The sequence below is a fragment of the Saccopteryx bilineata genome, chromosome 12, assembly GCF_036850765.1.
Source record: "Saccopteryx bilineata isolate mSacBil1 chromosome 12, mSacBil1_pri_phased_curated, whole genome shotgun sequence".
Taxonomy (NCBI): Eukaryota; Metazoa; Chordata; class Mammalia; order Chiroptera; family Emballonuridae; genus Saccopteryx; species Saccopteryx bilineata.
In genome coordinates, this window is record NC_089501.1 from 37982722 (window position 1) to 37999516 (window position 16795).

The window sequence follows — 16795 nt, forward strand, 5'->3', positions numbered from 1 at the left end:
GCTAGGAATGTTTATTCCGCTGCTTCATGGGATGATTGTTGGCAACAGAAACTTCGTGCTTGTCTGCCTTTGAGGAGGTCGAGGAGATGAGTGAGGTAATCCGCGTTAAAATGAAAGGAAAACACTGAGCTGCATCTTTTGCCAGGGCACGGTGTCACTGAACACAGCAGTTCCCCAGAATGCCTCGTGATTTGATAACAGAAGGTGTCCGTTTACATGCAGGAAAAATCGCAAAGAGTAGAGACTTAAAAACACAGTTGAAGATACAAACAATCTAAATGCAGAAGTCAAATTTCCAGATTCCGAGGGCTATGTATGAAATACTAGGTCTCTATACCACTGAACACAGGCAAGACCCAGCTTCCTAGTAATGTAAAATATAAAAATAAAAAAAGTAAAATGTAAAAAAGTAAAGATTAATGGAAAAACAATCACTATTATATTATAATTTTGGTTAATAACAATCCCATTTTTTTCTTTTTTTTATTGTAGTATAATTGACATATAGCATTGTATAATTTGAAAATGTACAACATGCTGGTTTTCTCCAAAGAGCTTGGTTCTTTTTATTGGAGAATAACCTTAGAGACCAAGATCTGGGCACTGGGTTTAGTATTTTATATTTTGTTTGTTTTTTTTTTCTTGTTTTTTTTTTCATTTTTCTGAAGCTGGAAACAGGGAGAGACAGTCAGACTCCCGCATGCGCCCGACCGGGATCCACCCGGCACGCCCACCAGGGGCGGTGCTCTGCCCACCAGGGGGCGATGCTCTGCCCCTCCTGGGCGTCTCCATATTGCGACCAGAGCCACTCTAGCGCCTGAGGCAGAGGCCACAGAGCCATCCCCAGCGCCCGGGCCATCTTTGCTCCAATGGAGCCTTGGCTGCGGGAGGGGAAGAGAGAGACAGAGAGGAGAGCGCGGCGGAGGGGTGGAGAAGCAAACGGGCGCTTCTCCTATGTGCCCTGGCCGGGAATCGAACCCGGGTCCTCCGCACGCTAGGCCGACGCTCTACCGCTGAGCCAACCGGCCAGGGCCTATATTTTGTAATGATGGAATATTTTCTCCAATTTTAATCTAGTTGTCATTACAACTGAACACACATATAATTATATGTTACATAAATATACCCTCAATTTAAGCCTATTTTTTGTGTCCTGTTCTTGGTAGAACGTCTTCAAGCATATGCTAGATTTCTTTTAATATTAATATAAGTGGGTGATGCACAGGTACTCGTTTGATGGGCAGAAGGCCGTATACCCTTCCTCAGGCCTCGCTGAGTTCTCAACCTCTGGGTTACTGCACCCTGCACAAGCAACGTGAACTTGCTCAGGAGGGAGGCAAAGCTCCGCTCCGTCATTCTGCGTCACTGCAGTGAACCCAGCCATAAAAAAACACTTTCAACCTACTTTCTCCTCCCTCACACCTCTCGCTAAATAGCCCCAACATTCTGCCTCTAAAAAATCAATTTTATATAACAAAGTGATACCAGAGCAAAACAAAAACAGTCCTGAATTGTAGCTTGATTTTATTCCGTTTCATTTTTAATGTCATCTTATTTTTGTGAAATGACAAAACAAAAAGAATAAATTCGAGAGACACGAGGAGCCTCGTTAATTTTTATTCAGGTGTTGTCGGCACTGGACAATGAGGGTCCACTTGCATCAGATCTAAAATAGGAACAGAGAAGTAAGTGTTGAAATGGAGAATTTATCAATCACATTAACAGCAAATGGCACACTAATCATTTATTTATTATTTATCATACAAATAAGAGTATCCTATCTAGTCTGCAAAAGCACTTAAATAAAGGTGTCAATATTTACAAATAGTTAAAGAACTTCATTCAATAATAATAAACATTAATTATAAATTAAAACAAATGAAATGTTAGGATAAACCTTCTAGACTGTGTTTATCAACATAGCTTATTCTTGTAAATTGTTACAGAAATTATGGTTTATATTAGCTGCCAAATCTCAAATCTGTTTTTGTGAATTTAGTAAAAAACACTTGCTAAAATTTTTTAAATTAAAAAATAAACTTTTTTTTTACTAGAAAAAGGACCCATAATTGAATAGGATTTAAAATGTACCTAATCAGTGGTTTTAGTATGTCCAAATATTTTTATTTGATTTTCAAATTTTTATTTTATCAATTTTATGCCCAGTAAAAAAAGCTAAAGCAAATGGTTTACCTTGTCTGAATGACTTCTGTAGCTTTAATAAGGAAAGATCACTGTTATTTGGTTAGTAAAATTATAAAATACAGGGTAGAGTTTAATACATATAGATATTTAGATAAAGTCAAGAAATAGCTCCCAAATCTCCCTAAGTTTTTTTTTTTCCATTCAAATACTGAGTTTCCTCTTTTGCTGAGCTATCCAGGTAAAAGGGTGTCTTATTTAGAGAGTGTGGCCAATGACTCTCAGTGTGGCAGGGCAAGGCGATGGTAGCCCCACCTGACAGGAGAAGGACCCCTCTGTCCCCTGGGAAAGCTGACCCAGGTCTAAAACTTACAACCTGGGCTTAGTCTCATGGGCATTTCCTCAGAGAGTACAGATTGAGCACATTCCTGTGCCAGGAGCCCTGGGGGCCCGTGATAGTCACCGTATTCATCCAGGGAGTCCTTGGCACACGTGGAGAGGACGGGGCTGAGAAAGATCTATGATACAATTCCAGTGTCTCAGTGAACGTGCTGGTCCTCGGCTGCAGGAGACCTCATGCAAAGCTTTATTTGGTGGACTTGATCTCAAGGATTCCAGTATCTGGTAGGGGATTTACCAGGATAAGACAAGCTCCTAGGTTTCTGAGGGGAACCAGACAAGTTATTTAAAGACATGGATTAAAGCCATGGGCACGAGTATAGAAGTCACAGTTCAGCAAGAGATATTTTATAATAAAAAGCAAAGAGGTTTGGGGCTCAGAGAGGCTGGAACAGAGCACTACGGAAAGCCTGGAGGACTTCAGGACCGATTTGCTGCCTTAGTAGGAGCCTTTAATATGGGACTGTCAATGTAATGAAGGTGACACCTGAGGCAAAGGCTTCTACCTGCTGGACTAGCGAAGCTTAGAGATCGCCTGACCCAGGAGTTGCTCTGGCCAACTGGAGGTCAGGAGGCCTGGCTGTAGGAACTGCTGGGAATTACAGAGGCTCAAATCAGGAGGTGTGACGACTAAGTGTAATGGGCACCTTGGCTGGGATCCTGGGACAAAGATCACTGGGTAAAAACAAAAGATACCTGAATAAAGCATGGACCTTGGCTAATAAGAATTTATCAATTGTATGTCATTTGTTACAAATGTGTCATAAAACATAAGACGTGAACAATAGGAGAAGCTGGGTCCAGGGTGGATATCCATCTGCTATGCTATCTTTGGAAATTTTTTTAAAACTAAAACTATTCAGAAAAGTTTAGTTTTAAAAAAAAATCAGACTCCTTATCATATCTTCTTTCTCTTATAAACACTTTTCCCTGCTGATAAGAAATTAGCATTTTTAATTTATTGGATCTGAGTATTCATGTTATACAACTCAAAATGTCTTCAGGGAGATCTGATATTAATGTAGACACAGGGTAAGACAAAAGTACATTTACAGTTATTTGTATGGAAACAACCCAATAATTAATATGTAATAATACTAGAATAAACCATGTTTCACGTACTCTCAACCATAACTCTACTTTTGCCTCACCCTGTATTTTGTGTTTATCATATTCAAAAATTGGCCCATTTTCCTACCTACGCCTCTCTTTGTATTGTATCAAGAACAAAGAACAGCATAGTGGGCTATGGCTTCAAATACAATAATAATAACTTGAAAAAATACTTTGTCTTCATTTGAAAAAAGTAGCTTTCAAAAACAGTGTCATTGAAAGAACAAAACAACTTTACTCTTGTTAATAAGAATTCATTTTTAGACTAAAACTCAAAATCACTTTAAACTTACTTTACCCCTTTCATCCTTTTTTCCTTCACCTCTCCGTTCCTTTTCCTTCTACTGCTCCCTCCTTCTTCTCCTGCTTCTGCCCTTCATTCCCGTTACCTTTCATTTCCATTGATTAGAAGCCATTACATAAATAGGTCTTTTTTAAATTTATTTTTTAGATTCTTTTACATCTTTACATTCTAACATTATTCATCAAGTCTGTAAATTAGTAACCTGGGTATATACATCTTATAGTACTGCCTTGAAAATCTACAATTACATTTGATAACTATGACAATCCAGTACAAGTCCGTCTTTTGATAAAGAAGTGGAGGCCTGGGGTCTGGGAAGCCTGCCGGATGAGCTGTGTAATCCCAGGTATTCATAAAGAGCAGGGTCGGGCCTCGATCCAGGAGCTGACCTCCCAGCCCAATGCGCAGTGTTGCCTCCACTCTATAAAAACTCCTTTATTTGCAGAGTTATTATTGAAATTTCCCTTCCTTTAAGGAGAAAGAAAAGGTTGTGCCAGTAACTATTTTCCTGGACTTTATCATCTATTGTTCCAGCAGGATGTTGTGTGAATCCTTTTACAGCCTGACTTTATTATCACTCTAAAAGGCAATGCTGAGAAAAAAAAAATCCTGATTCCCTTCGTTAGATGAAACCCCAGCTCGTTAATAATTTATAAAATAATTTTACTACCATATGGATTTTTCATCCACCTAATCTCATTGTACAAGTACATGTATGTGTTAAGATTGTAATAGTGTCAACAGCGGTGTTGTTTTTTAAATCTTCTCTCCAAAGAGTTCTAAAGCTGGAAAGGAAATAAAATTTGTTAGTCTTGAAGGTGATGCTATAAAGATACACAATTACTTGTAGGAAGAGGATGCTCATTTGTATACTCTAGGCTCTTCTTATTTTGTGGCTACAGTCTATTTGCTGCAATGTTCTCTGAGGGAATTTCTGCTTCTAACACCAGCAGTCTGCGTTCCAAAAGAGCTACCTGATTTAATTTCTAGTATTCCATCCATTCCCTGCAAGTCAATGTCCTGCTACATTAAAGAGATGTTTTTCATGTCCTTAGAGCATTCCTTCAGCCCAGAGTAGCAGCCCAGGTGGTTTTACCTGATAGCCGCTGTTGTCAATGTCTGTGAACTTCAACAATGGCTCATGGAACAAGGGAAGAGTTTTAGAGGTGATTAGAAAAATGGCTCCATAGGTCATACCATTGCTTTGTCAGGTGCTAGTTCCTTGTTTTGTTGATAGAGGGACCCTACCCAGCTATGGTGCTTGAGTTTGGTTTGGTGCTTGGTGACGCTCTAGAGTTATGCCATGATTTTAGGCAAAGCCCTTTCAACTGTCTGTCAATAAGAGCAACACATAATCCCAGAGAAACCAGTGCGGAAGGGAAGGTAAAAATCTGTGACACCTATTTGACTCCAGAGGTATAGAACTAGCCTAAGTAATTTTTTTTTCCAAAATTTATTCTCCCAAAGCATTTAAAGTCAGTGCTAGGCATAAGTTTAGTTTTGAATTCCTGTTTGTACCATATATTTTTTCATTTTAGTTTTTTGTTTTCTAATTACAAATAACAGGTATCATTGAAAAAATCATTCAAAAGGAAGAAATAGTGCAAATCTCCACCTCATCCCTTAGAGAAAATCACTGATCATATTTGGTGTAATATTTCCAGCTTTTTTATTGTGTTTATGCAAACACGTATCAAAATGTACTATCAAAAAATGCATGGTACTACCTCTGTATGTGCATGGTTATGTGTGTGACTTGCACTTGTTATTTTACTTAACAATACACTTTAGTCATACATACAGAATTATCCCATTCTTTTTAACAGCTGTATAGTACTCCACTCCATTACATGTAGGTTTCATAATTCATTAACCAGCACCTCAATCATGGATATTTAGGTTATTTTTATGTTTTGCTAAAAGTAACATCATTATATATATATATATATATATATATATATCTTCAATTAATTTGGACAATATCTCTGCTGAGTAAATTCCTAGAAATTACTAGCATAAAATATTATTCCAAGCCCTGGCCGGTTGGCTTAGCAGTAGAGCATCTGCCCGCTGTGCTGGATTCGATTCCCAGCCAGGGCACACAGATGCAGCAAATAGACTGCATCTCCACCTTTCCTCCCTCCCCTTTCTCTCTATCTATCTCTTCCCCTCCCATAGCCAAGACTCCATTAGAGCAAAGTTGGCCCGGGCGCTGAAGATGAATCCATGGCCTCACACACTAGAATGGCTCCAGTTGCAAGGGAGCAACACTCCAGATGGGCAGAGCATCGTCCCCTAGTGAGCATGCCCGGTGGAACGTGGTTGGGTGCATGTGGGAGTCTGTCTCTCTGCCTCCCCACTTTGCATTTTAGAAAAACACACACACAAAACATATTATTCCAATTTATACTTCCACCAAAAATATGTAAAAATTTCTATTTACCTATTGTCATATTTAATATTGTAAATTTTGAATCTGGTCATCAAATGCAGTTTTTGTGAAAAGAATAATGAAGAAATAGAACATAAATAAGTATTGACGACATATTTATTTAAAGAAACTAAAACTCAAGTTTTTAAAAGATAACTTCAGATGCCATGAAATTAAATGACATGGTCAAGTGATAACAAAAAAATTGTCAGTAATGGAGGTTCTGTGAAAATTATTGTGAACTGATTTGTGGCTCTTACAATTCTTATATGAAATTTTCTTGTCCTTATGAATTAAACAAAAATGTCTACAAAGATGATGAAAGACAGATGTTGTTTCTGCCTGATCTGATATATTTCTGTCAGCTATTAGCATGGGTGGAGGAAGCAGCTGTCTGTGAGTGTAGGTCAGAACTTGAACAAATGAGCAAACACAACCAAAACTACACAGCTCATCAACAGCAGAAGGGGAGTCAGACCCTGGGGTGCGCTATGCACTGACTGGCAGTGTCAGGCAGCATGATGTAATGACTAAGTACCCCAAACCCACTGTTTCACATGCCAGTTCTGCCATTTACTGGCTGTATGACCTTGGCAGTTGACATAATTTCTCTCTGCCTCCATTTCCTCTTCTCTGAAATGGAGATAATAATAGTAACCATATTTGGTGAGAATGTGTTGATATTTGTAAAGTTGTAAAGTGCTTAGGTCAGAGCTAGGCCCAGAGTAAGTGCTATAGTATTGCTTATTAAATTTAAAACTATACACAAGGGTGAATCCTGGACTCCTTAGTAGTATCCCACTATTGTATGAGTTAGCACTTATTTATTTATTTATTTATTTACAGAGACAGAAAGAGGGACAGATAGGGACAGACAGATGGGAACGGAGAGAGATGAGAAGCAGCAATCATCAGTTTTTCATTGCGACACCTTAGTTGTTCATTGATTGCTTTCTCATATGTGCCTTGACCAGGGGGCTATAGCAGACCGAGTAATCCCTTGCTCGAGCCAGCAACCTTGGGTCTAAGCTGGTGAGCTTTGCTCAAACCCAGATGAGCCCGCACTCAAGCTGGCAACCTCGGGATCTCGAACCTGGGTCCTCTGCATCCCAGTCCGACGTTCTATCCACTGTACCACCGCCTGGTCAAGCGAGTCAGCAATTTTTAAAGCAACCCAGGCAATAATCTCCCAAATCAACTTGTACCATCATTTAGCTGCACGTGACAGAACACTTGATTTCATTCCTTTAAACAAACGGGGAGGGGTATTTTTTTCACATCACAAAAATTCTGAAAGGAGGCCATGGCAGGCTTTCGTTCAGCTGGCATATTGTTGTCAAGACAAATATCTCTGAGGCTCTCTGGTTCTTTTCCTCATGTTTACAAGATGGCTACCAGAGCTCCAGCCATTATATACATAGTGAAAGAGGGAAAACTGGGGATAGTGGAGGGCTACTCTAGTGAAACAGTTCTCAAAAGTCTTTCCAGGATTTACAATATTACTCAGGACTGTGGCTTGACCCAGGCATATCACTGCAAATCCCAGGTAAATTTCCAAACATCCTTATGCGTCTGGAATATCTTCTTCTATATTCAGAGTCCAGCTTTCAGTGATGTAAGCAATTCAACTGCTTTTTTCAACAGATGAATTTTTGAGAGGAATAGAAACTGGATGCTCAGATCCTGGAGGGATGCGATGTCAGAACCAGCCCTGGCTCCAGCAGGCCCACTGGGGCACCAGGGTCTTCCCTTAGAATGAGGGAACCCAAGGCTCCCTCAGCTCTTGGTTGGCCAACTTTCCAGATTATGTAAACTGGCTTTTGGCACTTGGCAGGACTATTTGACACTGTCGTCTCTGATGGAAAAAATCATGTTTCCTAAAAACAAAATGATGGTGTTTGGTTTAATTTCATTGAACTCTTTTTTTTGTGTGCTGGATGTATATTATACTAGCTTTTATTTTTTTTTTTTTTTATATTTTATTTATTCATTTTTAGAGAGGAGAGAGAGAGAGAGAGAGAGAAAGAAGGGGGGAGGAGCTGGAAGCATCAACTCCCATATGTGCCTTGACCAGGTAAGCCCAGGGTTTCGAACCGGCGACCTCAGCATTTCCAGGTCGACGCTTTATCCACTGCGCCACCACAGGTCAGGCTATACTAGCTTTTAAAACAGACTTTTAACTAGCTCTGAGGACAACTAACACTGAGGGCCAATAAATGGACTGCAGACATTTTAGCCGCCCTTAATTCTGAGAAAAGTTGCTTAATATGGTAAGAAGGAGCAACGTATCTCATCATCCTGGCATTCCACATTTCTGTGCTATCGCTTGACTGCAGAGGCCACCGGTTCCCCCAAAGTCTTGCCTTAGATGGACATAAAGTCTGGTCCCCAGGGAATAGTTTAATTAGCTGCTTCACATAATCTCAGACTATTGGAGAACACACTTCCCATCTTACAAAAGAGAGAGAATGCTCTCTGACAAGATGTCCCCTGTGGATTGGCTAGTTCCATGGGCAGGGCATCTCAGGGTGATCCCCTGTGAAAAGGTGACTGTGGTTGTGCCAGGGATGCCCACCAGCTGCCCCATTAGGAAAAGATGTCATGATTGTGACTTAGTATAATGTGAATGTGCTTCCTAGTTGGCAAAGTATTTGCAAGTGTAATCATTATTACAGAATAATTTCTGCCAGAGCAGGACCTTTGGAGATGAGTAGAATTTCAACAGATGGAGGAATTGATACGAGTTATTAGTGTCCAAGGAGGCATGAAAGAGTAAAAGTAAATGTTGAGTTTGGAGGGAAAATAAGTATTCCTATGATAATGAAATTAATAATTCCTTGAAACAGTGAAATAATGGAAGTTGAAATACTGGCTTAACGTCAGATAAACCTCCCTGGCCAGCTGGCTCAGTGGTAGAGCATCAGCCCAGAGTGTGGATGTCCCAGGTTTGATTCCCAGTCAGGGCACACAGGAGAGCGATCATCTGCTTCTCTCCCCCCCTCACTTCTCTCTCTCCCTCTCTCTTTTCCCCTCTTACAGCCGTGGCTCGATCGGAGCAAGCTGACCTCAGGCGTTTAGGATGGCTCCATGGCCTCCACTTCTGGTGCTAAGAAGAGCTCAGTTGTTGAGCAACTGAGCAACACCCCAGATGGGCAGAGCATCGCCCCCTTGTGGGCTAGCCGGGTGGATCCCGGTCAGGGTGCAATGTGGGAGTCTGTCTCTCTGCCTCCCCTCCTCTCACTGAATAATAATTTTAAAAAAATCAGATAAACCATGAAAGATGTTGAGAACCAGCTAAGGAAGTGAGAATCACTAACTGTTTTTTAGGAGGAGAGTGATAAAATCTGACCTAATGTCTCAAGATGATCGTTCTAGTGGCAGTGCTAAGGGTGATGTGGAGACTCAAGGACCAGGCAGGAAGTCCAGTACAGAAGTTATTCAATAAGGCAACAATGGTACAAAGAAAAATAAAGGCTCGGCTTTGGGAAATGTTACAGAAAACAGATTATTGGAATTGGACTATTGATTGGATATTGTGGTAGAAAACGTTAGTGACTTCTCCCAATATCTGTGTTTTTACCCCCTGTATCATTTTCCTAGAGATGCGATTAACAAAGAACCACAGACCCCATGACTTCCTTAAAGCATGTACTATCTCATAGTTCGAGAGGCTAGAGATCCAGGTGTCAGAGGACAGGTTCCTTCTGAGGCTGTGAGGGAGTCTATCCCCGGTTTCTCTCCTAGCTTCTGGTGACCATCTGTAGTCCTCGGCGCTCCTTGGCTTGCCGTTACTCTAACCTCTGCTTCCATTCTCACATGCCATTCTCCCTGGGTGCCTCTGTCTTATTATAAGAACTTCAGTCACCTTGGATTAGAAACTACTCTATGCAAGTATGACATCATTTTTTAACTAATTATATCTGCAATGACCCTATTTCTAAATAAGGCCACTTTCTGAGAAGTTAGAACTTCAACGCATCTTTTTGGGAAACAAAATTCAACCCATAACATCACCCTCCCCTAAGAATGGAGTCCTGGTTTTGGGCTGAGCAGCCCCAGGAAGGAGGCTACTTTTCTTAGTTCTGACCACATGGCAGGATGCTGGCCAATGAGGTGAAGGTGGAATAGTTGTGTGGAGGTTTCTTATGCAAATTTTCCTCAGGAGACAGTGCGCATGTGCCCCTTCGACCTGTCCTCATGCTCTCCTCTATCTGCTTCCAGGAATCGGGTTGTCGGTGACAACCAAACCAGTCTTCACTCTGGCAGATGATGATGAGTGAGAGACAGGGCCTTCTGGACACCCTGGATAAGGTGCCAACATAGCATTCTTTCAAAAGGATAATCCAAAAGCTTTTACCTGCAACTGACTCTAGCACAGAGGTGTTTGGGGGGAAGGGGGGCTGACACAATTTTAAAAATTTTAATTGAAATGCATTTCAGTAGGGCATTTATGCTAGTTGCTATAGACCCAACCATGCCCATTACCATTACCTTAAACCTAGCTTTGCTTAGCTAGCCGTGATACATGCTTGTTCTCTGCAGGATTCGAGTTTAAGACTTCTGGAATATCTTTTAATTCTCTGGTTCACATTTATTTGGACTAGAGACTGAAAGCTGTGGGGAAGAAAGGCCCCCTGGTGGTGGTGGTCCACCTCTTCCCTACTGCCCAGAGCAAGTGAGTTGGAGTCCCAAACTCCTGCGTAGACTCTACTCAGAAAGACAGAAACTCTGCAATTACCCTGACACACACTGGGGAGAAGAAATTTAGCAATGATGTATGTTATTCTCCAATGTATTAGGAGGTCTTTCTCTTCACCAGTTCCCCATCCACCAAAATAGGTCATGAACACATTTCTTCTAAAAACACAGTCTCCTTCCTGAGAAGAATTCTGGTAAGTGGATCCCCTTCAACCTGCCACACGTCCAGGGATATTTTAGCATCTGCAAGACACTGGCACTCCCAGGTGACCTAGCTCTGCCCAACGTCTCTAACATAACACAGTGGTGCAGATGCCAGAGACGGGGGATACTGCAGAGGGGACAGTGCTGAGAAGGAAATGAACACAGTGAGTCCATGTAGAACTTGAATCACCAGAAAGCCATCCACGCGGATCATTCAGAGCAGGAAGATCACATCCTACGTCCTAGAGGGATTGTGAAATGGACTGACACCAGGTCCTGCCAGATGCGCTGGGTCTGGACATGTGCACACGAAGAAAGGGCATTCAAGCAAGATGAGTAGCTCTGGCAAAGACACTGAAAGACTGGGGGGGGGGGCCGCTGGGCGAATGTTTCCGTTCCGTATGAGATCTAGGCAGTGACTCTCATCTAATCTCCTTAAAGCTTTTCTTTCATCGACTCTCCATAGAATCCTTGGTATTTAGAAATCTCCTCACTCAGTAGGCTTCCCCATAGCAAATGTAGTCCATTTGTAAATCAGCAAAAACTGCTGCAACCAGCAACATCAGCACCACGGTTATTAGCTGTTGCTCACTGGCCTGTAAATAACTCTTCCTGGTTAACAGCAAAAAAACAAAAACAAAAAATAAAAACAAAAACAGAACCCTGACTAATTAAATGCATTGGCCCATGTTTCATACCGAAGGCAATTTTTAAAATCTGTAATGAGTTGTTGGAAAAAAATAGTGATTTTACCTACTTCTTTCACTTAAATCTTAATCCTTCCCAACTGCCCTGTATGACAAAAAAAAAAAAAAGTTCTATTTGGCTCAATTCATATAAACATGTGTGAAAAATATACACATTAGGTTATAAAAGGGAGGTTTCTTTACTGGTGTTAAGCTACAAATAATCCTTTAAAAAAGTGGTTTTCTCAGCTCAAAATGCAGACATTCATTGCAGTGCATTATAGTAATAAAAAACTAGAAACAACCTATCTAAAAGCAGAGACAAGTTTAAGCAAAATATATGTTCATATTGTATTGTTATGTAATCATTAAACACAATTTCACAGAGAGTTTTAAATAATAGAACTTTCTTATTAAATTTAAAGCAAAAGAAATCTGCTTGCTGCAAATTGTTATACCGTATGTCACAACAAGCTAAGTACACAGGGGTGGGCAAAAGAAGATTAATAATAATAATAATTACAATAATGAATAAATAATAATACAAAAAGAAACCTGTGTGTTCACATACTTATCATATAACTGTAAACCTACTTTTGCCCGCCCTTGTACATTGTAAAACGATTTGCAGGTATATGCTGAATGAAACATATGCAGTGTTTTCTCTTCTTGATGAGAGACTTTCTTCTTTTAATATCTTAAATATGCTACTTTTATAATGGAGAAAAAACAAGCAACTCAAAGCAGTCATTTTTGTGATGTGAAAGGGGTTTTGCTCACGCCCAGATCTCTTGAAGGAACACATTCTGAAGTAACATCTACTCTTGTGGTGCACACAAATGAGAAGAGAAAAAATGATTTGTTCAAATGTATTGATATTCTTAGAAAGTTCTTATCGATATAAACACAGTATCAAAGGATAAGCATAAACAATTTTTCCTGCTGCATTCTTAAGCAAAGACCCATGGCTATATGAAGTTGGCTTCTTGGAACACAACATAAGGGAGGCACGGGGCCCTGTCATTTTCAAAAGTAGCAAGGATTATTGTCATTGCCAACATGTCAGACATCCTCCCCAAGAACAATAACAAGAAAGAAAAGTACCAGTTTTTAGAAATACTCAAGGAAGTGTACTTTCAACCCCATACACAGACTAAGAGTAAGAGCTATTGCAATAGTTAAAAAAAGAAACACTCGTGTAACTAGAAGCTAAAACAGGGTCTTGAAATCTTCTCTTGGGAAACTCACCTAAATAAGGCTATTTTCCTCCATCCCCACCAATTCTGTGTAGAATGAAAAAAGATAAACAAGTGACATAAAGATACTTCCCTCACAATGTATTCTTTATGGAGTCATCATATAAATACTTATCAGTGAATTAATGTATTATAGTTCATAAAAAGTATAACTTTCTTTTTAAAAAACAATGCCCTAATGTAATTTACACTGTACAAACACAATCCATGTATAGATTAATATTGTTTTCACAAAGGATACCTTTAAAACATAACTAAGATGATTAGATATTGTCTGAAAAGCAAAAAGAGCAACCTGGACATGGTATTACATAGTTACCAAAATGTTCCCAAAATTATGAACTGGCCTTCTCCATAAAATATTTGAGTCAAGGTTTATGCAAATATTCATTAAAAAAAAAACTCACTATCTTACTATATAGTAAGCCAATCACAAAACAACAAAGGCAAACCCATTAGACTGTTAGAATAAATTCAAAACACTTGAGTGCCATAGTTAATTATTTAAAAAAGAACTGGCCACAGGATACAATTTTAAATGATTTTCTAAATGTAAGGTAGGAAAGAATATCAAACTAAAAGGATATCACATAAACTCATAAAAGTTTATTAAGGACCTAGCAAGATAAGTCTTCAGTAGCTCTACTTTTAAATTTTGCAATCTTATGAATGTGTGGTGTGGACACGCAATTAAAAAAATAGATCCAACTTTTACATGAAGATAAAGCTACAATAATGAATAGTTTTAGGCTGGACGAAATCTTCTTGGAATTATTTTGATTTTTTTTTTTTTACAGAGACAGAGAGAGAGTCAGATAGGGACAGACAGACAGGAACGGAGAGAGATGAGAAGCATCAATCATCAGTTTTTCTTTGCAACACCTTAGTTGTTCATTGATTGCTTTCTCATATGTGCCTTGACCGTGGGCCTTCAGCAGACTGAGTAACCCCTTGCTCAAGCCAGCGACTTTGGGTCCAAGCTGGTGAGCTTTGCTCAAACCAGATGAGCCCATGCTCAAGCTGGTGACCTCGGGGTCTCGAACCTGGGTCCTTGACATCCCAGTCCCACACTCTATCCACTGCGCCACCACCTGGTCAGGCTATTTTGATTTTTTGTGACATCATTTTTATTAGCATAATTATAAGACCAATTTAAAATATCTACTGGGTTTCTTAATTTTGGTTTAGAACTTGATTTCAAACATCACGCAAACATTTGTGAGTTGTGACTTTCTTTTTCTTTCTCACACTATACTTTTCCTGCCCCTCTGGCCACGGCCACAATCCGTGACTCAGAGACTATTTGGAGAAGACACCTGTTTTAAATGGATCCACAGGAAATATCTATGTTGTCTTCCTATAATTTGCCCCTGCATCTGGTTGGCTGAAATGTGATCATGCTATGCACAGTCTGATGAAACGCCAATGTGACAAAATTTTCTGGAAGGCAAAGGGAATCCAGTTTATATTTGTTTTCCTTCCACTGAGCCTTGAATGTGCAGTGGAGAAAAAAAAAATAAGTTAAAGGGCAAAAACAGTCTAACCCTAAGAGATTAGTATTAAATTACACACATGGGTTTTACATCCAAACTCAGAACGATTTGTTTTTTTAGCAGAATGCAATCTTGTAGGCATTAACAGTTATCTGACACTTTCTTTCCTTATAATCTTTTATTTATAAACCTCTTTGTCCAAAGTTCACAATCTGTCTTTCTATATATGTATTGGTAGGATATTTATAAACTTCCTACCAACTTTTCCCTGTGGAAAGCGCAGGGACCTATCTACTGGGATAGAACTAACAAGGGAATTTCATAGTAATGAACAGTCGTCTCACACTAAAAATCCAGTTGGGTCTAAAACAAAGCAAGTCACCCTACCCGTGCTCAGGTTGACACCCTACGTTCACGCCTCCACCGGGTCCCCAGCACCAAGCACCCCATTTGTCCAACGGGAACAACCCCAGGGACCTGCGCCGAAATGCCCCGGCTGGAGCAGCGGCCGGCGCTGGGTCCCCTCCTTCGGGGCAGGGCTCCCGGCCTCCCGCCGGCCGCGCTCCCCGTCCCCCGCTGCTGGCACCGGCGGCGGCCCCCGCAGCTCGGCGCTCCCTTCCGCATCCCTGGCGGCCCTCGGGGACCCTCCCCACGCCGCTGGGATGCCTAGGGGGCGCCCCGGGCTGGGTCTCCCGGGCCGGGGACGCAGGAACACAATGACGGAGATGACGAAAGAGCGGACGCCACGCCCCCGCCGGCCGAGGCCGCCGCTAGTGCCCGCACTCGCCGCCCCGCCCGCGCAGGTCGCCCGGGCGCCCGCGGTCGCGCCCCGCTCCGCCGCGTCCCGCCCCGCTCCGCCGTGACCGCCCCGCCGCCCGCCGCCCGGGCCGCCCGTCCTCCCCGCTGCCCGCCCGGCCAGCCGGGCCTGTGGCGAACATGGCGCTTGTCCCCTGCCAGGTGCTGCGCGTGGCGATCCTGCTGTCCTACTGCTCTATCCTGTGCAACTACAAGGCCATCGAAATGCCCTCGCACCAGACCTACGGAGGGAGCTGGAAATTCCTGACGTTCATAGACCTGGTAAGGACGCCCTCCCCCTCCCCGGCCGCCCTGCGCCTTGCGCCCTGGCCTGAGTGTCTGTGCGCGCGAGCACCTGTGCGCACGCGCTCTCGGCAACCACCCTGGTCCTCGCCTCCTCCCCGAAGGTGCCTAATGGCCTGGCGGAGCCCAAAGAATCCCCTCTGCCCCACCTCACGTTACCTGGCTGCTGGGGCCCAGGTGGAGGTGGGGTGCAGCCAGGTGGTGGGATTTGGAGGGGAACTCATACCTGCTTCTAAGAGGCGACAGCAAAGGAGTCTCAACCTAGTAAATGGATTGGACGACCTTGATCATGGGGGGCCTCAGACCCACTGCCCCCGAGAGAGGTGCTTTCCAGAGCACCCGTCGAGGCATCAAGTTGCAGCAACTGCGGAAACTGGGTACTGTCGAATTACTTGAAGAGCCCTCTCAAAGGACCAGCATCCAACACGTAAAGAAGAGAAAGTGCCTAATAAAGTTGTCTTTTTGCATCTTTTTTTTTTTTTTTTTACCTTTGTCAGTAATTTCCTTACAACCTTTTACCCAGAAACATTAGGGGAGAGAGATTTTTAAAATGCGTTTCCAGTGACCTTACACCCTTCCTTATCTTCCCATGTGAACAGTTGCATTAGTTTGCATAAGCCGCTCCTCTTTTGGCACAAATGATAGCCTTGGCAATGCAGTTGGTTCTTTTTGTTTGCTTTATTTTGTTTAGTTTTGTTTTAAGCATATCCACTTCTAGCACTAAAAGGGCAATAAAATCAGAACGTGAACATAAGGCCCAACAATGACATGGGGTGGAACCTAGGAAATTTTGAATGAAAGGTCGCTAATTTACTCTGGGCCCAATACACACCAAAAGACAATCAAGTATGAACAGAGGGTTCAAATCGAAGTAACCAATGGTAAGGACGACAGAAAATGTATAACCAATTCCTGGACTGCAGAGCTGTCTGCCCAAGACTATATACCAGGTGGGCTACACAAACAGGATG

General features: G+C 41.8%; 1 protein-coding gene and 1 long non-coding RNA gene across 4 annotated transcripts in view; one reads left to right on the forward strand and one right to left on the reverse strand.

Annotated features, from left to right (window-relative positions):
- Nucleotides 1-1597: 1597 nt before the first annotated feature.
- On the reverse strand, nt 1598-16450 carry LOC136316294 (uncharacterized). Its single transcript, XR_010727682.1, has 3 exons — nt 16051-16450; nt 2606-2804; nt 1598-1666 (listed from the first exon to the last, which is right to left on the reverse strand). It is a non-coding gene; the product is annotated as an uncharacterized lncRNA (long non-coding RNA).
- AIG1 (androgen induced 1) overlaps nt 15490-16795 on the forward strand; it is a 198757-nt gene continuing 197451 nt past the window's right edge. Inside the window, exon 1 of one of the 3 annotated variants that reach the window (XM_066248278.1) lies at nt 15490-15803. In XM_066248278.1, coding sequence (XP_066104375.1) covers nt 15663-15803 — 141 coding nt within the window. In that variant the 5' untranslated portion in view covers nt 15490-15662. The remainder of the gene's footprint in view (nt 15804-16795) is intronic. The other 2 variants (XM_066248277.1, XM_066248275.1) reach the window with 2 other exon arrangements.